The sequence below is a fragment of the Eptatretus burgeri genome, chromosome 10, assembly GCF_056783735.1.
Source record: "Eptatretus burgeri isolate ZD-2024b chromosome 10, Ebu_testis_v1, whole genome shotgun sequence".
NCBI lineage: Eukaryota > Metazoa > Chordata > Myxini > Myxiniformes > Myxinidae > Eptatretus > Eptatretus burgeri.
Genome location: NC_140970.1, coordinates 86197392 through 86224071, shown reverse-complemented (window position 1 = coordinate 86224071; position 26680 = coordinate 86197392). Strand labels below are relative to the sequence as shown.

General features: G+C 41.6%; 1 protein-coding gene across 7 annotated transcripts in view; it reads right to left on the bottom strand.

The window, feature by feature from the left end:
• The window catches only part of DISP3 (dispatched RND transporter family member 3), a 529314-nt gene that overhangs the window by 185891 nt on the left and 316743 nt on the right, over positions 1-26680 (bottom strand). For all 7 annotated transcript variants that reach the window (XM_085899158.1, XM_085899165.1, XM_085899159.1 and 4 more), the window contains 2 exons: positions 21972-22133; positions 5357-5449 (listed from right to left, as the gene is read on the bottom strand). In XM_085899158.1, coding sequence (XP_085755284.1) covers positions 5357-5449; positions 21972-22133 — 255 coding nt within the window. The remainder of the gene's footprint in view (positions 1-5356; positions 5450-21971; positions 22134-26680) is intronic.

Here is a 26680-nt window from a genome sequence, read left to right as displayed (position 1 = left end):
CTACTAGTATGTGTATATATATATATATATAAATGTGCATATATATATTTATATATATATAAATGTGTATATATATATATATATATATATATATATATATATATATATATATATATATATATATATATATATATATATATATATATATACTAGTGCGGCCCATACTTACGTGCCCGTACTACGTGTAAAAAAAAAAAAAGTAGAATTGTGACGTCAATCATGACGTCATAGCACCGTGTCCTGTCATTGGTTTGGTAAATAAATGGCCATAACTTGGGAACCACTTGTCCGATTAATATCAAACCTTGAAAAGGCACATACTCAGTTCCCCAGCAATATACCTGGCAAGTTTCAATGAGATCGGACCAGTGGTTGTCGAGAAACAGCGGTCGCAGACAGACACGCAGACACACAGACACACACACAGAAAAAGAAAACCGTTTTTACAGCCATTTTTCCCTGCTGTGCAGGGGTTTGGCTTTTTCTTGAGGAAATGTTTTTTATGGCCGGATGCCCTTCCTGACGCCAACCCTGGTCGCCTCTTACGACACACAGGGATATTGGGCATGTATTCTAACCGGGGCATACACTGGGACCAGTACACTGGCACTCATTTCGCCGACCTTGGAAGGATGACAGGCTGAGTCAACCCCCTGGTGCTAATTCAGCAGCCAACGGGGCTTGAACTCAGGACCCTGGGATCCCAAGCCGCCACCCTAACCACGAAGCCAACACCAGGCTTACACACAGAGATTGCTGGAATTATAGATAGACTAGTACGTGCCCGTAGGTGCGTGCCCGTACGTGCATGCTCGTAGGTGCGTGCCCGTACGTGCATGCCCGCAGGTGCGTGAAGGTATGTGCAAATTTTTTTTTAAAATTGTGACGTCAATGGTGATGTCATAGCACCGTGTCCTGTCATTGGTTGATAAATAAATGGCCGTAACATGGGAACCGCTTGTCTGATTAATATCAAACCTTGAAAAGGCGCATCCCTCGGGTCCCCAGCGATATTCCTGGCAAGTTTCAATTAGATCGGACCAGGGGTTGTCGAGAAACGGTGGTCACAGACACACACACATATAGACCGACACACAGAGATTGCTGGAATTATATATACTAGTACGTGCCCATAAAAAAATTAATTAATTAATAAAAAAAAAAAATATATATATATTGTTGTGGTTGAGGAAATTTGCAAACCACCATTCAGGTCCCATAGGTGAGATATCTCTGTAAGTATATGTGTAGTTAGCCCAAACCCGTTGTTTAGAGGAAAATAAATGTCATTCATTCGGGCTGCGACCCTTCAAGATAGCCGTTTTTCTGTTCTATCTTTATTTTGAGCCAACCACGTCTCAACAGCCATCACACAACAACCACCAACCGCAACGCCGCTTCACAACAACAACAACGCCAACAGCCACGACCTTTACCGTCACATCTCGCTCTCGCAACCATCGCATCACCGCCATTCCCGCGCCGCTTGTGGGCACCGATCCTGGACTCGTACAGGGCGCGCACCGAGCAGCGGGTGCAAAAAGCGGCCTTTCCGAGAAATCGGATCAAGAATGATTCACGCCCACTTCTGTTCCGTCCTATCAGCGAGCGTGGGGCGATTTGGTCCCGCCTCCAGGCACGTCGGAGTATAATCGATATATGCAGATTCGAGGATCAGGAATGATTCACGCCCACTTTTCCTCTGTCCAATGGGCGAGCGTGGCTCCGCCCCCGAGCCGATCCTGATCCAAAAATCTGCATATGGTTTCTCCTGTCGCACTATAAAGCGCCGAGCGCGGGGCAAATCGGGGAAGAGTTGGAGAGTTGTGGCGGCGGCGAAATCAGTCGAGAGAGTGTCTGTCGGGCTCCGGAGAGTCTGGAGAAGCCAAGGAGCTTTGTGGAGGTCTGCGCTCGTGTCAGAGTCGGGGAGCTGCGGAGAGGGGAGGCCGGGAACGCGGTCGAGGTCGCAGTGGAGTCGCTCGTCGCGGGACCCAAGCCAGCCAGATATCCTCTTTCCCCCGAGCATCAATAACCCCCCCTGTTTCCCCCCGCGCTGAGATAGTGTGAGAAGGGGGCCCCGTTCCCACCCCATTCCAGGCAGTGCCAGCGAGGCCCGCGGAGTCGGGGCGCCGCCGTCATTTTGCGGCTCATCACCAGACGGGTAGGCTCGACGCGGTCTCGGCCCCAGGCCCGTCTGCCCCCTTATCGTTGAGGGTGGCCCCTTTTTCTTTTGCTTTGGAGTATATGTGTTGTCGGCGCCGTCTGTGAAGTAAAACTGTGTAAGTGTTGCCGTGTGCTCGCGTAGTCGGTAGTAGATCTGCATTGTGTTTCTTTTGTTGCAATTGCTTTTGGTGCATAATTGTTGTTTCTTCTTTTGTTACATTTGCTTTTGGTGCATAATTGTGGTAATTGTATATGTGTGTTTTCCGTTTGCCGCGGAATAAATGTGCTTTATGTTGAACTGTTTCTCCCGTTTCGCTTCGTCTTTTCTCTAATTGAATCTCCATCTTACTTCACGTAAAGGGTTGGTCATGGGCTAAATACGCCCAATAATTAATCGGAACCGTCGAGGTTGACGATAACACCGCTCGGTTATCCCGATAGTACGGAACGGGTCGCTTAAAGTGGCCCGTGTCCGAAGTCGACCTGCGGCGAGGTGCGGTCGCCCGGTCTACCCTCCGTGTGGGTACTTAGGTAGGTCGAATTTGGCGAACAACCCTATCCCACGCGGGGGGCCGATTGGCACGATCGTGGTGAGGCCGAAAGGTCCACCCGTGACTAGTTCCCGGCATTAGTCCGAGAGGGTCACGACGGGATTGTCCGTCCGGTGGGCGACGTGCCGCGATTCGAGTTACGTGGCAGCTCGCACGCCGGCGGGCGCGAATCTGCAACAATATATATATTCCAACTGCGAGCAACAAACAACAACCACACAGGCCGTTTCTTCGCTCTCGCGTGCCCATACGTGCGTGGCTTCCTTGTCCGATTAATATCAAACCTTGAAAAGGCACATCCTCAGGTCCCCAGCAATATACATGGCAAGTTTCAACGAGATCGGACCAGTGGTTGTTGAGAAACAGAAGTCACCGACACACACAGACACACACACAGACACACACACACACAGACACACACACACACACTGCTGGAAATATATATATATGTATATGTATATATATATATATATATATATATATATATATATATATATATATATATATATATCTTCTTCTTCTTCTTCTTCTTTGGGCTGCTCCCATTAGGGGTCGCCACAGCGGATCATCCGTATGATCCGCATAGTGATTTGGCACATGTTTTACGCCGGATGCCCTTCCTGACGCAACCCTGGTCGCCTCTTACGACACAGGGATATGGTATACCTATTTTAACCGGGGTATACACCGGCCCAGGATACTGGTACTCATTTCGCCGACCTCGGAAGGATGACAGGCTGAGTCAACCCCCTGGTGTATTAATTCAGTGGCCCAACTGGGCTTGAATTCAGGACCTTTTGGATCCCAAGCCACTGCCCTAACCACTGCGCCAACACCAGGCTGTTATAAATATATATATATATATATATATATATATATATATATATATATATATATATATATATATATAAATATATATATATATATATATATATATATATATATATTGTCGAAAATAGATATAAAAGTATAAATGTTCCTTTTGTCATTAGCATGTAAACAGCTATACATCTTGCTATCCTCAGGTAATTAAGGCAGACAAACACTATTTTAAACATCATGCACTTGTCGCGTTCACATCCAAGCAGTCCCACCTCCTTTAGGTTGTGATAAATATATATATATAGCCGATCACAATGAGGGAATTTTGCCAGGGTAGCAGCATACAGTGGCTTAATAAATACGAGACTAGCACGGGTTTTGTGAAGTTCAAAACATACGATTCAGATGAGTTCAGCAGACTTTACACCCCGTTCTCAATAATGAAGTGCTCCAAGATGCAGTTGCATGAGACAGTGGGTTTTTTTTTTTGCCCAACCACTTGGGGGATCAAACTCAAACTTGACGGCTGAGTGGCAAATAAGCTATCAATTGAGCTATCCAGACGTCCGAAGTTATCTTCCAGATCAAGCGTCTTATGAGATTCATTTTAATTTTTTAAGATGTCTGTACTTTCACCAGCTGACAGCATGAGAAATGTGATACAGTCTCGAGCTGTGTTGCAAAGGTCAGCTTGGACAGACTGTCAGACAAACCAGCCATGCACACCTCTACGCTCGTCAGTTTATGGCTCAATATCTCAGAAGCCAGTTGAAAATGAGAATGCCAAAGGTGTCATGAGCGAGTTCGACTTTGGCAGGACTGGTTTATGCAATGCATAAGTAAGGCAAGAGGGATGAAAGATGTTGTTCCTCAATCAAAGATGGCAATCGAAACATTGAAAGAAACGAATTCAGACCCAAGAAGAGACAATAAAATGACTGGCCAAGTAAGGTCGATGAACAAGTGTGTGTCAATGAATATGCTTGATGGACTGGATGGCATGGGGGTAACAGCCATGTAAACAGCCATGGGGGTAACATGGGGGTAACAGCCATGTAAACAGCCATGGGGGTAACATGGGGGTAACAGCCATGGGGGTAACATGGTCCATTTATTGACCATGTAAAAATTGATGCTGTTAAGTTATGATTCACATCACATTATTCAAAATGTTCACCATTATTGTCATTGCACGAGTTCATAAATCTACCAAATTAACAATGCCAGCACATAGACCTTGTTTCTCAATGTGTTCTCAGCGATTTTGGTGAGCTCTGGGGTGATGCAAAATGACTTCCTTTGAGGTTGCTTTCAGGTCAGAGATTAAGCGAAAGTGGCCTGGTTCTAAGTTTGATGAATACGAAGGATGAGACTGGTAACTTTCCACTCCCAAGACTCGAACTGGAAACAAACAATGCATTCTGCATGAGGTCCTGCATGGTCATGAGTGAGGCTGGCATTAGACCATGCGATAGGCATCATCAATCACCCCAGTACCCTGTGGAACTACTTGCTAAAGGAAAATGGTCATAAAAATGATGCACAGCACTTTGGGTCGGCTTAAAAGGTCAAGAATCACCATCACCCTGCACTGTTAACACTTCATGAGGCAGCTTTGCTCTGCTGGCACCAAGAAAAGTGAATCAATAGATGAGTGCATCGAGAATAATATACACTATTAAGAGTGATGCAAAATATCAACTTCAGTGTTTATCTTCTCGGAGAAAGAGGAGAACAGGCAATTGTTGCTTCACGGAACCAATAATGTCAATCAGTATGAAGCTAATGATAATGTATTATTGCAGCTCATGCTTCCTCACCTGGGATTCGAAGGTCGGGTGGATCGGGAACCTCTGGTGGAGGCCATGGTGCTGGAGGAAAGTGGAGTGGTCGGGGATTCTCCAAAAACAGGCCTTCAAGGAAAGAAATACATGAAGCACATTAAACATTCGTAAAAGTCAATTGTTTGGGGGCTGCAGGAAAAGGTGAGGGCAGGGGGTATTCAGAATGAATTTCATTTCTTCGTTGATATTGAGCTATAAAGCAAACCTTTTCCCGTCTTGTTCAAACACCAGCGATAAAATGATGGTTTGCAACCAGACTCAGCAAGTCTTAATCATTTCGTTTCAAGTAGTACACAAAAATAAAATGACGAACTTGTCTTGCTGGTGAAGGATAGTGTCCATCTGTGGACAGGTAGAACAATGGACGAAATCAACAGGTCGTTGATCGAGGGATGCCAATCGCCATGGGAAGCAATAAGTTGACTTTTTAGGCGTTAATACTTCTAATAGAGCATCTCACTGCATAAGAACTTTTTGCTCGACGAAGGATTAACGCCTGAAACGTCAGCTTCACCTTGCTTCCTACAGTGGTTAGCACTACCTGGATCAACGATCTGTTGATTTCATCCAGCAAACAAAAATACATCGGCTTACTACGCAGTGTTTCACAAGCATTGTCATCATGACAATCATGATTATAGGAATGATGACAAGCATATTTTAAATTCCCATAATTTACACAAGAGGGATAAACCTGTGGTTCTGAGCTGAGTTTCGAACTGGCTCTGTTCCCTCATCATCCCATTGCACCATCTTAGAGCAGATTCTACATCTTGAAGCCATTATTTTAACCAGAAATTTTCCCAACGATGGGGATGATAACTTGACTACAGGAATGAAACATATTACTCTGTAAGCACGGACCCATTTGTGAGGTAATCTTCTGGAACCACTACAATATGATCAATTTGGCAGGAAGGACCGTGGAAGGTTAAACCGGCCATGGAAAGTCACATTGGCCAACAGCGAGCAATCAAAAATTTAATTGCATTCAGTGCAAAAAATTGACAGCCATTATACATAAGGGCTGAAACGTGATGCCGCCAAATTGCCACGTTATAGTCAGTCATTTTGTGGTCCGATTAATCATCATGTTGTCATTATTGGAGTGCAATAATGTTGCAAAGTTTTATTCCTCCCAATATTGGTCCACTCCTGAATAATTGCCAATTATGGCTGTTGCAAGCACAAAATGTAGCGTTGTGTGGATATTACGCGTCGCAAGGAAAGAGCTCGTAAAGTTATTTTTTTTTGATTTAATGTTTATCTTGCTTCATTTTCATTTCTCCAGCCAACAACTGTTAACACTACTACTACTACTACTATTGTAACGGCCCCATTTATTCCCTCCACTGGGAACGTTTTGGTCCAAGTCTCTCTGAACCGTTGGCCAGGCTTGACGTTTGACCGAAGGTGATTTGGGCAGGAATTTGTAATTTATTCATAGTGCTGACGATAACTCACCTACTCTTCACAAAGGACACCGTGGGATCATTAACATCCACCAACTAATGCTGGCAAAGGGGTCCTCCAATATCACATCAATCCCACGGACAGCAAACATATTGATGAATCACCCAGCCTGCAACATACCAGGATGACGGCTTATCGCCAGGTCGAGATTTGAACCCAAGGTAGACAGCTCAACAGAGGCAAGTGCACATACCTCTAGGGCCTAGGCCATCCTACCAGCACTGGTTCCTGCAGCTTCAAAAGCAAAAATCTTTTGTGACGGCCTCACACATTTTGTTTTTTTTTGTATACCTTGTCGAGGCTCATATGAGAGCTAACATACAACGCAACAAGGGGGGCATGAGACAAGAGGGGCGGGGGAGGGAAGGACAAAACAGTGGGGAACGGAGACATAAGGAGATCTGTGGAAGGGAGAGAGATGTGGTGGGGGACATGTGGTATACAAAATGGACAGGGACTTTCAGGAAGGAAAGCAGGGAATTTGTTGGAGGTGGGTTTGGGGTGGATTAACGGGGGTAGAAAAGATCGCGGTTTTGGGGTGGATAAGAGGTGGTGGTGAACAACTGTTTTGAAGGCCTGGAGGGAAGAATGGGATTTGCAGCATTATCAGGCCTGGATTAGCTGGGCGGCTAAGTATCTAAAACGATGTTGGATCGTAACTCCCTTGCTGGATTTGACACGAATTAATCAGACAAAAGGAATACTTCTCAATGGAGGTACTCATTATGCCGAAACCAAATGTATTTATGACACTAGCAGAATCCCTCCATCTTAACAGCAGACAAAACTACATATTGTTTTTCTCCAGCAATGATTATTTCTCAGATGGGAAGGTTGTTCATGACAACTGGCACCTGAGTGTAATGCTGCGGTCCAGCAAACTGAAGCAGGTCATTTTTTTGGATCTCTAAAGGATTTCGCTACAATGATATTTGTGGCCTGAACATGTATGTCTGTAAACAATGTACTGTGTGGCAAACTTGCACCAAAATTATTTTTTGTTTGATCTGTATATGAAGAGATGTTGTGACCTTTGTGTAGATTGCATCGTTTATGTGAAGCTACATACGAAGTAATACAAGGTGACGGTATCGTGGATTATTTAAGAATAAAACAAGTTTCCTTGGAACAAAACCATAAGGACAAGATTTATGAAGCAGCACCTGTCACATAATCAGGAAGATGAAGGTCTTATTGCTTTGACATTTGTAGGATGCTTCTTCTGCAGTCTGAATTGTATGTTTTTTTAAGTGCTTGTTCACTTGAAACTGATATTACAGGATACATTAACACACTTTTACATGAATAATTATAAGGGCACTTGGGAGAGCGCATACCTCCACCAGGTTGAAGAGCTTACGTTTTGTATCCCACTGATAGACCAGATCTGATTCGGACCTGAACCAAAATCGAATCGGCTTGTTCTTGTCACCGACCAAACTCATCCACCTAGTTTCGTCATAACTCATCCAAACTTTTTAAAATATTGTGCTACATCCCGATTTTGGTCCAGTCTCTCAATGGTGAAGAATCACTTAAAAAAACTAGAAGGGCACTCGGTGGAGCGCATACCTCCGCCAGATAATGCTATGATCCGCGAGAACATATCGGGTCCAATCCGGATTCGGATCTTCACCAAAATCAAATAAATTCGTCCGTGCCACACTCCCAACCTGTCCACCAAGTTTCGTCGGAATCCGTCCCCAACTTTTTGAGATATCGTGCTACATATAATTTTGGTCCGTCTCTCAATGGTGAAGAATCACTTAAAAAATTCTAACAGTCGGATCCGGATCCAGATCTTCACCAAAATCGAATCAGTTCGTCCTTGTCATGCCTGTCCACAACATTTCATCCGGATCCGTCCATAACTTTTTGAGATATCCTGCTGACAGACAAACAGACAGACAAACAAACAGACAGGGGTGAAAACATAACCTCCATCCACCTTCGGTGACAGAGGTAAAAATAACAAAAGATCCATTCATTCATTCATTCACTTGTGTGCAGCACATGATCTTCGCTTGGTGCTGCCTGTCAATGGTTTGCAACTTCACTCCGTGCTGTGTCACTTATGCAGTGCCCCCCTCTGGGTTAGAGGAGGAATTTGGAATGTGTTCAGAGATCTGGCAATAACTCACCCACTCTTCATGAAGGAAACCTTGGAATCTTTAACGTCCAACAACTAATGCTTGCAGACGGGCCACCCAGCCTGACATCCATAAGAGGAAGAATGCACTTTGTGCTACAACACCTTTCCTGTGACGTAACCTACCAATCTAACAGATTATAGTCAGGCCAGGAATCCAACCCAGGCGAGATAGATCATAGGTATAAGTACATTATCTTTGTACCATCTTGGTGAACCACAATGAGGTTGAGTGGACAAAGTACATATTAACACAATTAATGTCTGGCTTTTAATCTGGGGTATTAACATAAGGTGGGATGCATTGCCAAAACTTTTTGCTGTATAACTGATGTTTTATGATCCTGAAATGTTAACTTTCATTTTTTAAACGTGTTCAAAATTAGTCATAAAGAAAATTTCAAACCCAGGCTTGCATCATGCAAGCCTTCCAATGTACTTTTATTCAACAACGTAATTGCGTCAACTGTCCTGTATTGCCTACTGTCATGTCAGGAGGAATGGATGCTCTTGAAATGATGTAATTTGTGAGACATCTTGTGTTCCCTATGAGGCCCTGTTTGGTGTAGCTTTTTCAGGGGATGGTATTCAACTGCTTTAGAGCCTAAAAGGGTAATCCAAAAAGCCGCATCATACCACATGCAGGTATGTTGAAAAGTCATGCCTCCTATTCTTTTGCTCCATAGCAGGTAAAGATATTCGAATAAAACAGAGCACAGTCGACACATTATTATTCCCGCCACTGGGTGCGAAGTTTCGTGATTCTGACACTTGATATCTCAGTGCTATATTGTTCAAGATAACAAAAGGCAGCACAATGTTGTGAGTGCTATGAAGCGTGAGGCGACGAAGATGAGAGTTGGGATGACTTAATGGAGTTGAGAGTTGGGAGCACCATTAAAGTCCCAAGAGTAAGAGATAGACACAATGGAGTACCACCACAAAGGATCACCAGCCGTGACTTAGCTCTGCCAGATTTTCATCTCTTCCCCCAAACTTGAGGAACACCCTCATGGAGAATATTATTCTTTTGATGCTGATGTCAAGGCCGCTGTGAAGCGCTGGTTAAGTCAGGAGGACACACTGTTCCTTCAAGACAGCATGACAAAATTACTTGAACATGATAGAAATACACTACCAGTCAAAAGCTTTAGAACACCCCCATTATTCCAGTTTTTACTGAAATTTAAGCAGTTTAAGTCCAGTGAATAACCTGAAATGGTACATAGTTAAGCAGTAAACTGCCAGAGGTGAAAAGAAAAAGTTTAGGTTACCAAAAACTGAAAATAATGGAAATTTCAGAGTTGTTTAAAAAAAGGCCCTTTTCAGGGAACAAGTAATGAGTTAGCAACTGCAGCTGTTCTGCAGTAATGGAAGTAAATTAAGCCTTGAAAGTTGATGCAAACAATTCCTCCAGGTGTCCCAAATTTTGTTGATTAGTTACAAACCCTCTGTCTGAATAAAAGCAGTGCTGGAACAGACTGTGTTGCTGCACCCTCTGAAGCATTATTTGAACAATATTGCACTGCAGGAAGTAGTACATTGCTGCCATAATGGGGAGAAAAAGACAATTAACAAATGAAGACAGACAGACCATTATAACCCTTAACAGTGTAGGTCTTTCCTTTCGAGAAATTGCAAATTAGCCAAGGTGTCAGTGAGTACAGTTTCCGACACCATCAAAAGGCACTTGGAAACTGGAGGAAACTCTGACAGGAAGAGGTCTAGCAGACCCAAAGCCACAACTCAATCAGAAGACAAGTTTTTGAGAGTCGACAGCTTGCGTGATAGGCGGCTCACAGGACAGCAACTTCAAGCACAACTTAACACTGGTCAAAGTAAGGAAGTCTCAGTTTCTACTGTGAAGAGAAGACTTCGAGCTGCAAGTGTGACAGGTCGAGTGGCAGTAAGAAAGCCATTGTTAAGATGGCAAAATAAGAAAAAGGCTTGCCTGGGCCATGAAGCACCGCCAGTGGACTACTGAAAACTGGAAGAAGGTCTTATGGACTGATGAATCAAAATTTGAAATCTTCCATTCATCACGCAGGGTTTTTGTACGCCGTCGAGTCGGTGAAAGGATGGTTCCTCAGTGTGTGACACCAACTGTCAAACATGGAGGAGGAAGCGTGATAATCTGGGGCTCTTTTGCTGGATCCAGTGTCGGCGACTACCACAGAGTGACTGGCACACTGAACCAAAAGGGCTACCACAGAATTTTGCAGCACTATGCAACACTCTCTGGTCTATGCCTCGTTGGTCAGGGGTTCATCCTACAGCAAGATAACGACCCAAAACACACTTTCAGGCTATGTCAGAGCTTCCTTAGAAGAAAAGAACAAGACAGTAGGCTTCAAATCATGGAATGAGCAGCACAGTCTCCAGACTTAAACCCCATCGAGCTGGTTTGGGATGAAGTGGACAGAAGGGCGAAAGCAAAGCAATCTACAAGTACAACACATTTGTGGGAACTTCTGCAAGTGTTGGGAAGAACTTTCCAAACAATATTTGATTTCCATTGGGGAAAGAATGCCACGAGTATGTTCGGTTATTGTATCTGCAAAAGGTGGCGACTTTGACGAGTCAAAATTTTAGATTAAATTTTGTTCAACAAAACGATTCCATGATTTCTTTTTTATCTGCAATTGTTTATTTGTTCTCTGCTTTAATTTCAGAGTACATTGAAACATTAAACTGCTTAAATTTCAGTAAAAACTGGAAAAATGGGGGTGTAATAAAACTTTGGAATGGTAGTGTATGTGGACCACAGCGGTGCTTATGTTGAGAAATAAAGATTGATATGAGTATGTTCGTCTTTGTTTCATGTGAATATGTTTACCTTTGGAGAAAAACCAATAGGAGGCATTATTTTTCAACACACCCTCATACATAATAGACATCGTGCCGTAGATGAATGATATACATGCCACATTAGTCAAGGTATTCCCATCCTTTTCAATGCACACCATCCTGTGGTCATCCAATTCTGATCTCAGTGCAGAAGCCTTCCTTCCGATGTTTTCCATAACATAGTGGGCATGGCTGAGTTAATCTCTTTAGAGGATATAAAACAACTTCCTTCAGTTAGTTTTCTATTTCAGGGAATACGTGGAAGTTTAACAGACAAGAAATCTCATGAATAGGATGTGCGAAGTGAAACTTCCTACTGTCAGGACTTAGATCACTGACACTAGAATTTTGCAAACCTTTGTTATGGGGAGGAATGGCGTTGTTCAGAAAAGCACCTTTTGAGCGCCAATGGTCTCAAATGGTCGAGCAAAACTTTATGATAGTTGTTGCCATTCACTGTTACATCCTGTGGAACTGCATGGTTTTGCAGATTCCATTTTGGTCATAAAAAATAATGTGAAGCACCTTTGGTGCTCCCATGTTGTTGTTGTTGTTGTTGTTGTTGTTGTTGTTGTTGTTGTTGTTGTTGTTTGACCTTTTTCGGATACAGAAATGTTGATTCATTGCAACGTCGACTTGGGATTCCTGATGTTACAAGTTATTCAATTGTAATTATGCTGATTGTGATGCAAGAGTTCATGTATAACTGCAACATTGTCCTCATAGCATGTTGTGGAAGGCCTGCCTGAACAATGTCCATTGTACACATCCCCTCTACCCCACGCCTAACAGAAAGGATGATACCTATCACTGCCAACAATTCAGAAGTACAGAGTAGTGTTAGAAAGAGTTGCAAAATTTTCTTGGTGTATTCCATGTATATTTGTCTTTTACATTACCACAAATCTAACAAGAGTTTAGATGTCTTCTTTTCTGAAGCTTTCTGAGATGACCACATCCCTTTGTACTAGAGGAAGGAGTGAGGTGGGAGAGGGAGGTTGAGCTTTGAGGTTCAGTGTCCTTCTACATGTGCGTGCTGAGATGTCAAGACACAGGAGATCATAAAGGAAAGTTCCTGCTGTATGCAACACGATAATAACCATTACAGAATCAATTTAGTTGTTCATAGCTCAATGGTTCATGTTTTCTCAAAGAAGTAACAATATATTTTTGATGACATATTACAGAAGGTACAAATGACACAATACAAGATAAGGTCCATTCCTTTAAGCCTTAAGCTTTTCTGATCCCACCTCCCTCCACTTCTCAGGCCAATCCAAACCAATTTTTCCATTGCATTCATCATACAAATGAAACATGTAGTTTTAGACATTAAATATTCACTCCAATATATGAAATAAACCTTTCAAGAAAAAAATGGCATGCATTATACATGTAACATACCTAGTTGTGAATCATGTCAAGTTCAAAATTTTATAACATTTTTTACTATATTGTAATTTATACCCTCGCAGACACTATGTCAAAAATGCTAAATGATTCTACACTATTTTGGGATCACTCAGACATGTAATAGTGTAAAATGCTCTTTTTACGTATTAGAAAATAAGGTGGCTGTCACCCAGCAACCGAGGAGATACAAAGGATGTGATAAACAGATAAAGTTGTGCAATCTATCTTAAGTAATTTATTTCAACTCGGGTTTCCTTAGTATTTCTTTTGAATTTCAAGGCCTCACATTCAGTCATGACCGCCCCTTGGCCACACATATAGTAAAGTTGGCCTCCAAAGCTAACCGTAGACCAGGCATCCTCAGACGTTCCGAATCTATGAGGAATAGATCTGTGTAATATGAAAGCTTAATCTTGAATATTTTTGAAATAGTGTGTACAAGCCAAGTTACCGACATGGTTGCCATGGCAACAAAATTCAATCAATCACAGCCGTGATCTATTCAGGTTGAGATAACGTCATGAGGAATAGATATCTGCAATATGAAAGCTAAATGTTCAACGGTTTGTGAAATATCGCGTACACAAAAATACATGGATGGATGATCGGTCAATCGGTCGGTCGGTCGGTCGGTCGGAACTTATTTTAATGGCCTTCCTCTCCAACCTTGTTGGAGGGGTGGGGGACAAATTTTTAACTGCTTACAAACTGTAAGGCCTTTGTCCATCGCTCGAAGGAGAACTGCTCTCCCTTATGGGCTGCAGCCCCAACATCACATCTGTTGCTCCTGGATGCTGTGGAATATAAAGCTCGCAACATTGGAATATCCCACGATGAGGCAAATGCAGAAAGTTTGTTGCTTTCACCTTACTAGTGTAGTAGATAGTATAAATATCGTGCAAATATGATACAAGCATCAAATTTGGCATTTCTGTTCTGTAGGGCTTTCTGATCAAATCTGCCCGATTGGCCATTTGAAAATACAAGATGGCGGCCATTTTTCAAGATGGTCGCCAAGTTAGCATCCCGAAGTTGACTTTTTGCTTAGAAGTATTTGTAGTTGTCCGATTTGCATGATCGAAGTGTGGATTCCTATGTTTTCAAGCCTGCTGGAGTGGATTTTCCTGTTTATAAAGCCCGCTGACACACTTTTTCTGATTTTTCACATTTGTTTATGATTTTCATACGTTTGCATGACTTAACATGTATGTAGTAGTAGCTACTTATGCATGGGGTGTAGGGGTGTAGTGTTAGAGGTAGTACCTTTGTTTCAGCAGTCAGCCACATCCCTTTGATGGACTACTGGCACTGGTCCTCATCGCTGGCCCAACTCTCATCTATGGCTCCAAAAGTTGCTAGTGCACGGCATCAGCCACACCCTGGTAAACCGCGTTGGCACATGGGCTAAACTAGATGAGGGTAGCACACAGAAGGTCTCTGCGTGTGATGGAGTACATCGAGCTCCAAATTTTCAAAGTGTATGAAGTTGATGAAACATGTGCTGATTGAATCCAGGCCACTTACCAGTCCTTTAATCAACATTTCCAGTTCATCGCCAACTTAGAATTTCTTGGAGTGATTGTCGGGCACTACCAAGGCACATTGGTGACATCACTGCTGTGAAACTCAGCATGGGGTTCAGTGTCATCTAAGTAGGAATTGTATGTTGGCATCATTGTTGGCATCATACTGCAACAACTTACAAGTGTCCCAAATGTTGCCTAATCAACCCCAGATCAGTCAGGCCTAAGTCACATTTGCCACGGTGGCCGTGGGGTCTCCAAAATCTATGGCCACTAGCAATTATACGGCGGACAGTATTTCCACGGTCACACAATGTAGCAGTCACATATGTTTTTATTTTTGGGGGAGCCGCATGGCGTATTTAGAAATTGTGGAGACCGAAAACATGGGGTTGCCGTACGGTCTTTGATTTGATGTCGCACGGTGACCTTAAGGGGGCCCTGCGGTGGCCATATACTTTTCAAGGCAGATGCAAGGTGCCCGCAAGGCGACTGCAAGGTGACCGCAGGTGGGCCCTAAGGTGAACGTGCGGCCAGACGGACGGTAACGAATGAGTTAATTATTATTATTATTTTTTTAACCAGTTTTTTTGTTTCGGCTTGTCGATTTGCTACGGTGAACGTAGAAATGAAAAAAGTTATAACTCCGCGTTATAATTCCACGGCAACCCCTACGGCCTGTAAAAGATAGCCAAACAGCGTTGGGCCACCCTGAGGCCACCGCAAAAACTCTGCGGCCGCCGCACGTTTCTGTCAATTCAGAGGGCGTACGGCCGCCGTATCCTCGCCGTAGAGCAAATGTGACTTAGGTCTTATAAAGGGAAGAGTAGGAGAAGAAGAACAGGAGGAAGAAGTAGAAGCAATACATTAGAAGCACTGATGCTTAAACATTAGAAGCACTGTGATGCCAAAAACTGTCCCTGCTGGCTTATCAAACGGAAAGAAAATATTATTTCTGGGCAGGGACACAATGAGAATTAATTACATGTATACACTCAAGAAGAAGGCTGCTGCATTGAATTTATAACCCTTAACTGTCTCACTTTTCATAACAAGAATGACCGCACTGTGGTCACAACCTGCATCACAATCCGGTGATGAGCCGATTGGGAAACGTGCATTTAAAGCACTCTTCAAAGATGAAGAGCACGATTGGGAAACACACATTTACTTTTCTATTCCAAGATTAACTCGACACCTCTCATCCATGTCACCGACAGGACGTGCCAGCACGGGAGAGCCGAGCCAAAGATAATGGGGTTTTAGTTATCTGGATGGTGTACAGATCGCACGGGACTTATGACACTGGATGAACGATCGGACTAGGGCAGATGCATAAACCTAGTTGTATCCCATACAGGAAAGTCTCCATTATACATCTTTCTTTGAAAAGGTGAAAGCACTCTCTGCAGTTATTCAGGAGATGGGCAACCAATTCCAAGAAGAATCAGCCAACCTACTGGTACTAGACATGAAGAACATTGCAGACCCAACTCTAGCTGAAATGGTAGCTACACATCACCAGTGGGGCAAAGAGCAGTTCCATTCATTCATGGAGGGGCTACAGAATGAAGGTGAATGTCCTTTCTATCATCCAATCAAGAAAAACATTGTTTCTTTCTTCAAACAAGAGCAAGCTGGGGGAAGTTCTAAGGAGAAAGTCCTGAAAGACGACTGTCAGCTGTTCTCACGACTGTTCATCTCATGCCAGAAACAGGCAGTGTGACTTGCAATAATTCCTCAAGCATGAGAATCAGTCACACCCTGCATCTCTCAGTGACAGCGGTAAGCTTCATACATGTCAGAAGTCACAGCTGGCTGAAGTTCTTGAAGCGCAAGTGAACATCCCAGACAGAGAACCAAGGGGAGATGCAGTCATCATTGATGGCTCAGCACTTATCAATGCCCTACCTCCATGCACTTCAAAGATATTTGATGACTATGCCAAAGAAGACATCATCCCAAAGGTGGAATCCTATGGTGCCAGGTACGAGAGGGTGGACGTAGTGTTTGATGTGTGCAAGAAGTCAAGTCTGAAGTCCGAGGCAAGGTCAAAAAGGGGCAAGGAATCAGAAGAAGAGTGACAGGAACCAGTAAGACCCCAAGTAACTGGAGAAGCTTTCTTCGAGATGACAGCAACAAGACTGAGCTGTTTCACTTACTGGCAGAAAAGATGTGTGAAGCACAGATGACAAGCACAGTCATTGTCACAAAAGGAGAAGACGCCATTAGCAACACAAGGAAGTCACTGGATGCTGTGTCTCCATGTTGTCATGAAGAAGCTGACACTCGAATATTTGTACACATCAGGGATGCAACGACGGATGGTAGCAAGTCCATTATCATTAAGGCTAATGACACGGACGTACTAGTCATAGCAATATCTGTACTGCCATCCTTACAGGAACTAGGTCTTGAGAACATGTGGATTGCCTTTGGCCAAGGAGCCAAGTTGCGATGGATTCCAGTCCATGAGGTTGTTTCTGCAATAGGGCCTGAGAAAGCAAGAGGGATCCAATACTTCCATGCGTTCACTGGATGTGATGTCGTGTCTGCCTTCCGCGGTAAAAGGAAGAAAACTGCGTGGCAGACTTGGAACGTCTTTGATGATGTTTCTGAAACATTCACCAATCTCAGCCAGCATCCAACATTGATTCGTGATCTTGACCTGCAGAGGCTGGAGAGATTCATTGTCCTCATGTATGACAGATCAAGCGCAGCCACTGCTGTGGATGGAGCAAGACTAGATCTCTTTGCCCGCAAGCAGAGGCCGTACAACTCAATTCCACCAACACAGGCAGCCCTCAGAGAACATGCAAAGCATGTGGCCTATCAGGCTGGGATCATCTGGGGCCAGGCAACCATCTCCAGTCCAGACACGAGCAGTCCCGCTGAATGGGGTTGGACACAGAAAGGAGAGACATGGCAGATATGTTGGACAACACTACCCCCTATTGCAGCCAGCTTTGAGGAACTGACAAGTGTTCCTGTAAAAAAGGTTGCAACCGGAGATGCAAGTGCTTTCAGTCAGGACTCCCCTGCACAGCACTCTGCAGCTGCATATGTGGACAGTAGCAGCTGGAGGAACATTCGCATAGTATGCATAACTTTGAACATTTACTAGCCAGGGCCCGGTTGCAGAAAGGCCTTAGCTTCATATGACAATCATTAAAGTGGTGGAAAATCAGAAAAAGTGTGTCAGGGGGCTTTAAAAACAGGAAAATCCACTCCAGCAGGCTTGAAAACATAGGCATCCACACTTAGATCAAGCAAATCGGACAACTACAAATACTTCTGAGCAAAAAGTCAACTTCGGGAGGCTAACTTGGTGGCCATCTTGAAAAATGGCCGCCATCTTGGATTTGCAAATGGCCAATCAGGCAGATTTGATTGGAATCCCCTGGAGAACAAATGTGCCAAATTTGATGCTTGTATCATCATTTGCACGATTCCTCTCAAAAATTGCTGTTATCTGCCCCACTATACAGGCAGGTTCGTGGCTTCTGTATTTAGTTGGTGCCTTTCCCCTGCTTTAACTCCCTACTGCTCTCTTGGCCCTCTGACCTTCCCCATCAAGTCCAGGATTTATGGATGTATTTGGCCAGCATGTACAGTCCTTGGTTTAAACCTTCAAAATCCAAGCTTAATGAGCACCCAAGATCTTTTGTTCCTCACTTCTACCTCCAGGGCTTCAAAAAGGCAGTGCACTGCCATCTCACATCATCCCCCATTCTCATCCACAATCTTTATTAGTCCCCTTAACCCTTCCTATGCCAACCCTCTTGCTGCAGGTTGCAGTGTTTCCATCTCTCCTCTCTCTGCTCTTTCTGTCTTCATTCATTCACTTGCTTATTTTGTCTAATAGTTTCCCCGCTGCCCCCACTGTGTCAGTTCATACTCTCCCTCATGTAGCTTTTCCATGAGCCTCGACCTTGTCGGAAAAAGACACCTTCATTAACATTTGCTGCAATTAATTGGGACAATTTTGACTACAACTCAGTGCTAGTTAGCAATTACAATTATTACTTTCCTGGCAAAGCAATCAGTTCATGCAGATGAAACAAATTATTTATGTGATGAGTGTGAAAAATGAAAAGATAATTGCTAAAAAAAAAACCCCAAAACAATCATTTTGCTCATTTTATTTCATGTGGAAATAATTTGTTGAAACAAGCCTTCTGTGACACATGTTATGGAGGTTAAAAAAATAACTTCGGAATTTGGCTGAAAGCCCTCCTTGCCTCCTTTGTGTGGGAACCTCAGCATGGTGCTCAAGAGTCTGTGACAGAGCTCTGATGCGATCAAACGAAAAACAAATTTACGTGTCATTCCTCAAAATGAAATATAAAGTTTGTGATGGTTTCAGGAAAGGAAAAGCGTTTTAGGCCGACATGCTTACGGATGAGATGATAATGCTAATGCTATTGGCCTAAGATTAATTTGGAGGGTTTGGAGGAAAGCAGCTCACACTCGCAGCAAATTATGATAGGCTAATTTACCGGAAGGCTTTTGTGAGGCAATGACTAAAAGAAAGAGACATCACGTGCATGCCGAATTGGATGTGGATAGTCTCTCGCCTTGTCGCCTCAAATCAGTACCAAAGCCAGCAGTTCACCTAACAAAGGTGTTTGCTTTGCCAGGCCACTATGCATATAGGATTGTGGTGGCGTGCAGGACGACAGCAAGAAAGGAAACCCTTACATAGATTTCCAACAAAATTCCCATGGGAAATCCCCCCTTGAGATTTACACAAAATAAAATCATAGCGGAAGTCGGGGTGGGGTGGACTCTGTGTCCACCGAGGCTCCATCCAAGAAACTGCACCAACTACATTCTCCTTGAAGGATTTGCTATAACACAATGCCCTAAGCACCACCACAACCCTTCCTCCCGAACCACTGACTTGCATTAAAATGGAGGCCATCAATGTCCCAAAAATCATTCTGAAGAAGTAATGAGTTCAAGATACGTCCTAATTTCTGGCATGCAAGAGCAATGCAGATGACCTTCTGGTCCTGGTAAATAGGGGTTATAAAGCTTGATGGCATTATTGAACAAACTTAAGTTCCAAAGTTGTAAAAAAATTCTGAACCAGGAATCATTTGTGTTTTTGCTATTATTGTTTTGGCCTTAGTCAATGTGAAAATGCATTGCGTTATCAAAAGAGAACACAACCCTTTGCCAGGTTGTCTTCTCTTCTGCAAGCACAAAAATGGGTTATGAGTGGGATGATACAATGACAGAAAGACAATGTTTTACATGATGGCATTTCACATTCATAATGTGGAACGAATACAAAGGAAGGACCGTTGAAAACATTTCAGAAGAATGCCGGGTTAGCAAAGGCCCCAAAAAAAAAACCGTGTTTGAGAAAATTATCGTGGAAGTGGGAAGGCTGAGAAATAGGGTGGGAAGGTAATTATAGGAGAGAGAAAACCCTTCATAGAGCCCGGTGGCACAATGGAAACTTGGACTTGCATCTGACATGTTCCCGTGGGCAATTCATGGGGAGTTCGCAGGTTTGTTCAGGGGTGTGAATTTTGTGAGTGGACTTTGGCATGTGCAATGACAAGAATTACAAACACAAATGTCATGGACTCATCAAATTGTATGAGTTATTCTGTGAGCTTGGCCCACCGGCAGTTACATTTTTGTTGGGCATGACTATACCGCTGATGCAGTGCCCCAAGTAGGATAGGGCAGAATTTATTTGGGCATCACCTCACAGTACCTAACTTTCAATCAGCTACCTAATATATCCTGTACCGATATTTAAAATGCTCAGAATAAACCTTCCCTATGTAATTTGCTACGACGTGTACTACAGCCAACATCTTCCTGCCATAATGTGCTTCAATTAAGTACAGCAGATGGGTGCCTGGCTCAACGTCCGTCTGAGCGCCAGATCACTTTGCGATGCAAGGCCCATCTGTGAAGCACCGATCCAACAGTTTATGATCAGGCCAGGAATCAACCCCAGACTAATTACGGTAGTTCACAGGTAAGTATGCTACCTATGCACCATACTGTCAGAATAATTTACAAGGGAAAATATACTAAAAGAATGAGTGAATGAATCTTCCATATTCCCATACCCCTTTGGGGGCATTAAGGTCCTGACCACAAGGTCATGAATGTTTCATGGCTGAGAATGTACACTGGACAGATCACTACTCAATTGCAGACTGCTGCTGAGGCAGCCCCCAGGTTGGGAAGCAGTTCAGAATTTGACCAGGGAACTGTCACACAATAACCTTCTCTTTTCAAAAACGATAATGGAATCTACGACATCCAAAAGCAAATGCCAGCAGATGGGACAGAAAGGAAGAAATGATCATTCAAAATTTCACAAAATGAAAATTTTAGTACGATCCAATTACATTTCTTTCGACCAGTACTTCTACCGCTGTGGTGATCATTATTATGTTCACCAATGGTAATGTCATTCCTATAATCCAAAATTGCTTTATTTGACATCACTGGTGAAGCACACCATGCAATACAGCACGGTGGAATAGAATCTAAACTGCAGTGAAATCACTCAACTGTCTCAAGCACAACCAACTGCAAAAAGATAGATGGCCATGAAATGACAAACAATCTGCAGAAATGCTAAACCGATGCATTGCATATTCAAAGTCATTGTTATTAACATCACGGGCATTATTAATTTTGCTCAAAACTGTGCAGGTTTAAATAGCTCATTAAGCAGGTGGAAACTCTGCCGAAGGTAGCAGAAAGGGCAGACAATTAGCTGGAAGGGGCGTTTTGAAAGAGCTAATTGCTTTTTTGAAAAAAAAATAAAACATTTTCCTTTCCAAAGCATTTATTTTTTGTCATTACCTTGACAACTACGTGATGCAAGAATGGTGGGAGAGGCGATAAGGTTAATTGTTCTTGCAGTGAAGATTACGAGCGGTGTTTGTGTGAGGTCAGTGGAAAGGACCGGTGTTAACATGACTGGCATTTCTTAAGTGGAAGAAAATCCGATTCCGGTTCGGCCCTCCGAGCAAAATGGACCAGTCGCCGGCCTCTGTCACACATGCAGAAGTCTTAGTCATGACAGCGAGAGAGGGGCCTACTGAATAATGGCAAATGTGCCAGTTGGATCAGTGACCTCACAAGTCTTAGAACTATTGCGTGAGAACTGAGCTTACTGAATAATCAAACAAAATATCAGACGCACCCGAGCAAGTGTGGCAGGCAATAGCTGGTGAGCTGAGGTTGTCCTGCAGGTTCAAAAGACTCTGTATATTCGTCTCAGGGCGGAAGAGCAATGGCGGATGGCTGGCGAGGCGGAGACGAAATGCAGCCCAGGCCGCCAGAAGCAGAATCAGCATGTAAATTCCTGTGCAAAGTTGCAAGCAGTTAGACACACAATGGAAACATGCTCAGAAACAAGATCATCAGTTGCTCAGCTTGAACATTGCTTCGAATATTTAGTGAAGTACGTCGGTTTGAATGCCTTCGTTTTATCGAAACAAACACACTGCAGAATCACTTTTGGCTAACTCACTCCCACAAGAGGAGATGTAGCCTGTGGAGCAGCAAAGGTCCTTTAACAATATTTGCCGCAGCTTGCATGTTTCATTATAATTTCCAAAATTAGATTCATGTTACTTCCCATTGCAATTTAACTTAATTGTCACACTGTTTGGGTTTTTGTCACGTATGAGATATCATCACTGGCAGGGCTGTTAGAATGCTTAAAGATTTCTCCTTCCAATGTCATATAGTATTTTCACCCCTCCACCACCATTTTTTATGGCTACAATAACAACAGATACGGTTTTCAAGTCTGACGCCGAATGTCCTTCCATAAAAAAGGCTGGACATCATCTGCAAAGAGACACGAGGCAAATCCGAACCCAGTGGTCCTTGAGGCAGCTGCAGCAAAAGGTTTTCCTGAACAGTAACCGAAAACTCATGGAGGAGCGAGTACATACATCACTTACAGGACAAGGGCATGAGGTCATTGAATACTTTTACAAGAATAACAATGATCGTAGTAAACATGAGACAAAATAAAATGAATTGAACCTGGGATTCCAGCATCATAAGATGCATCTGACATGTTCCCGTGGGCAATTCATGGGGAGCTTGAAATAAACACTACACCATGTTAAAATATCTTGTTGAAAAGGCAACAGAAAGGATTGTATATTGTACTCAATCTCTGAGCTGATCCAAAAATAAACTTCGAACATTTGTGAAGCTCTTCTCGATGAGCTGTTTCAGCCTTTAATCTACCTGCTTTAGTGCACCACTCAGTATAATTTCTTCAAACATTTCACTGGTGATGCCAAAGGCAGCAACCGTAATAAGGGGATAAATATCCCACTTACAGTACATAACGAGATTTGTTAACATATATATATATATATGTATGTATATATATATATATATATATATATATATATATATATATATATATATATATGTATATGTATATATATATATGTATATATATATGTATATATATATATATATATATATATGTATATATATATAAGTAGGGTAAGAATACTGGTTCTAGCTCACTTTTCCCCATGTAAATGAATGGGGGATTTTCAGCGATTCCCTTTTTTTTCCCCTAAAAATAAACCCCCTTTTTATCCGTTTTTCCCTGCTGTGCAGGGGTTTGGCTTTTTGTGAGGCAATGTTTTATGGTCGGATGCCCTTCCTGGACGCCTCTTACAACACAGGGATATGGTACACCTATTCTAACCGGGGCATACACCGGGACCAGTATACTGGTACTCATTTCGCCGACCTCGGAAGGATGACAGGCTGAGTCAACCCCCTGGTGTTAATTCAGCAGCTGAGCGGGATTCGAACTCGGGACACTGGGATCCCAAGCCGCCACCCTAACCACTAAGCCAACACCAGGCTTTGTATATATATATATAACCAGGCTATCCCAAGGTATATTTATTTGTCTCCCCTTTAACCTGGAGGTTGATCAGCTCACTCATTGAACCTATAAAGATTTGTTCATTCTCAAATTCCTTCAATAGTTTAATTTTCTTTGCACAATAATCCCCATCTAAAATATTGACAAACAAAACATTTGAATCTTTATATTTTTTAAGATACCCCTTTTGTGCCATTACGAAATGATAAACTTCTCTTAATGATCTCATCTGACCACCTCCTGAGCCACATATCATTTTGAGATTATAGTAAATTGTTTTTTCATTGTTCAATTGATAACCATCAAAGTTTTCAGTCCATTCAAGGATATTCATTTTTTTCTTTACATCCTCTAACGTACTACTTTTTAAATTGATTCGCTTATTTGTTTTATTTACCTTTGTTTTAGTTATTTTTTCAATAAGACTTATTTGATATTTTTCACATTCATTATGTTTTCCATTTATATACCAAGACTGAGATTTTCTCCACTCTTTAGTTTGATTAATACTTGGTTTAACCATTTATATATTGTGAAAAACGCGGCGGTAGCCCTTAACACCCCTAACCCATCTTCCCATCGTTAAAACGCAATCTATTTTATACACTCTATCATACAATATCCATATGGAACACAATCTATTCCATTATCTAAAATAAATCTCTTATCATCAAAGGCTCCTAATGCCTTTTTATTTACTTCTTCACTATATATGTTATGTTTATAACTTCTTATTGTATTCATTTTCCTGTATTCTTCTTTCTTATTCATCAAACAATTATAATAATTTCTAAAAGTTATTGATTTCTTTATTACATATTTCTTTATTCCCTTTAACCTCTTATCAATCTGATCACCATACTTATAAGCATATGCCTTTGCTCTCAATCCAATAAACTCACTCATTACTTTTCCACCCAACTCATCCTTAAACTTACCAATAACCTTTTCATTCTTTTTGGAAAATAACTCACTCTTCTTGCTGAAATTACTTGTATCATATACTCCAATATTTTTCTTCATATCTTCATAAACATCATCAGTTTTTATATCTAGGATAAAACTATCAGTGTCCATATACAACAATGAAACATTTTCACCATACTCTTTCTTTAAGTCATTATACAAATAATCATACATCAATATCTTTGATAAATCAAGAACTGCTGTTCCAATATAAATTGGTTTATCCATTACAATACTTTCCTTTTTCATATGAATTGCAGAAAAGTTCTCTGAAAAAACCTCTTCTCTCTCAAAACTTGGTTTATTTATCAATCTCGAAGCTTCTTTCCAAGATGTTGCGAATCTAATGTTTTGCCTGTTTCTAACATTTTCCATAGTCTTTCCAAATACAGCATTATTCATTAATTTATAAAAGTCCCCTTCAAATTTTACTTTTGTATTTGCTCTCATATCTGTATTGAATTGAATATACTTTTTCACCCAAGGACTTTGTTTAAATTTTAAAACTCTATGAATTTTAGCTACTCTCAATCCTTCTCTCAAAAACTGTTTTAAGCTTCTCTGATGTAAAACATATCCCTCTTTATCATAGAATGTTGTTAATAACTTTTCTGTTGATTTGCCTTTAATATTAAAACTTTTATGATAATCACTGAACCATTCTTTCTTTGGGGTTTCTTTCTCACATGCAAAAGGAAGGTCTTTATGCTTATTATGAAGAACACTCGGGTACCTCAAATCAACTTCAAAATAATAACCTTCTTCTTCGTCATTCAATTCCTCTTGAGAAGAAATAACAATATTCATCAAAGCCTTTTCATAATCCTTTTCTTCCACCCACTCTAATTTACCATAAGGTAGAGATTGAGACATTGCCCATCCATACAAATTATTAGCATCAAAATACATCAAATAATTACTATCTTTTTCACTATCATAATTTGGGAGATATTTATTATTTGCTTTCGCATATCTTTTGAACATACTTGTGATATTCCACCTCTCTTGGACTTCTCAATCATCAAAAGCATATCAACATCACTGATTAAATCTATATCTTGTTTTGTCATTTTCAACATTGCACTCCAAGCTAAACCAGGAGCTGTGAAATAGTGGGCAGGGTCTAATCCATAACAATTTTTATTATGACAGAGTGTTCTAAAAGCCTCAAACACATCAGCTAACAATAAAACATCTGTTTTTAGATATAAATCGTGATATTCTCCAAGGTTCTTTATCTTAAATAATTTCCATATTTCTTGTGCGTGTTTATATTCCTTATCACTTATCTCTTCTTCATAAAGGTTATTATAGAAACTTTCTTTTGATGGAAGTTGTGTTTCTTTAAATCTCATAAATGAATCCATATAATCATAAGGATAAATTCCCTTACTTGTAAGAATTTTCTCTTTACTTTGAATTTCATTCCTTGTTTGAATTTCCTCTCTCGTAAGAATTCCTTCTTTAATCAGAATTTCATCTTTAATCAGAATTTCCTCTTTAGTTAGAATTTCATTCATTGTTCGAATTTTCTTTATGATTAGAATTTCATCTTCAGTTAGAATTTCTTCATTAATTACAGTTTCCTCTTTACTTTGAATTCTCTCTTTAATCTGAATTTCCTCTTTAGTGAGAATTTCCTCTTTTGGAAAGAATGAATTAAGATTTGGAAAAGAGTCCGTGGAGTTTAGATTTGATGCGAGGTAGGCTAGTGGTGTTCCCATAAACTTGTAAGAATCTAGAAACCTAATACGAGTTAAAGGTTTTGTGAATATCATTTTTGAAAATGAAATATACTTTTGACTTGTGTTTGTTATGGCAGAAATATTCCCTGGTGTTTTTGAAAGTTCATTTATAAATAGATGTGTATCATAGTTGGCGCTGTTGTGAAGAAAGACTGGAATAAAAGAAGGTAATTTATAATTAAGATTACAACAGGAATGAGCGGGACCTCTATATTTACCAGTAAGATGACAATGGTCTCTAACTTTAGACTCCTTAATTTCCCCTCACAA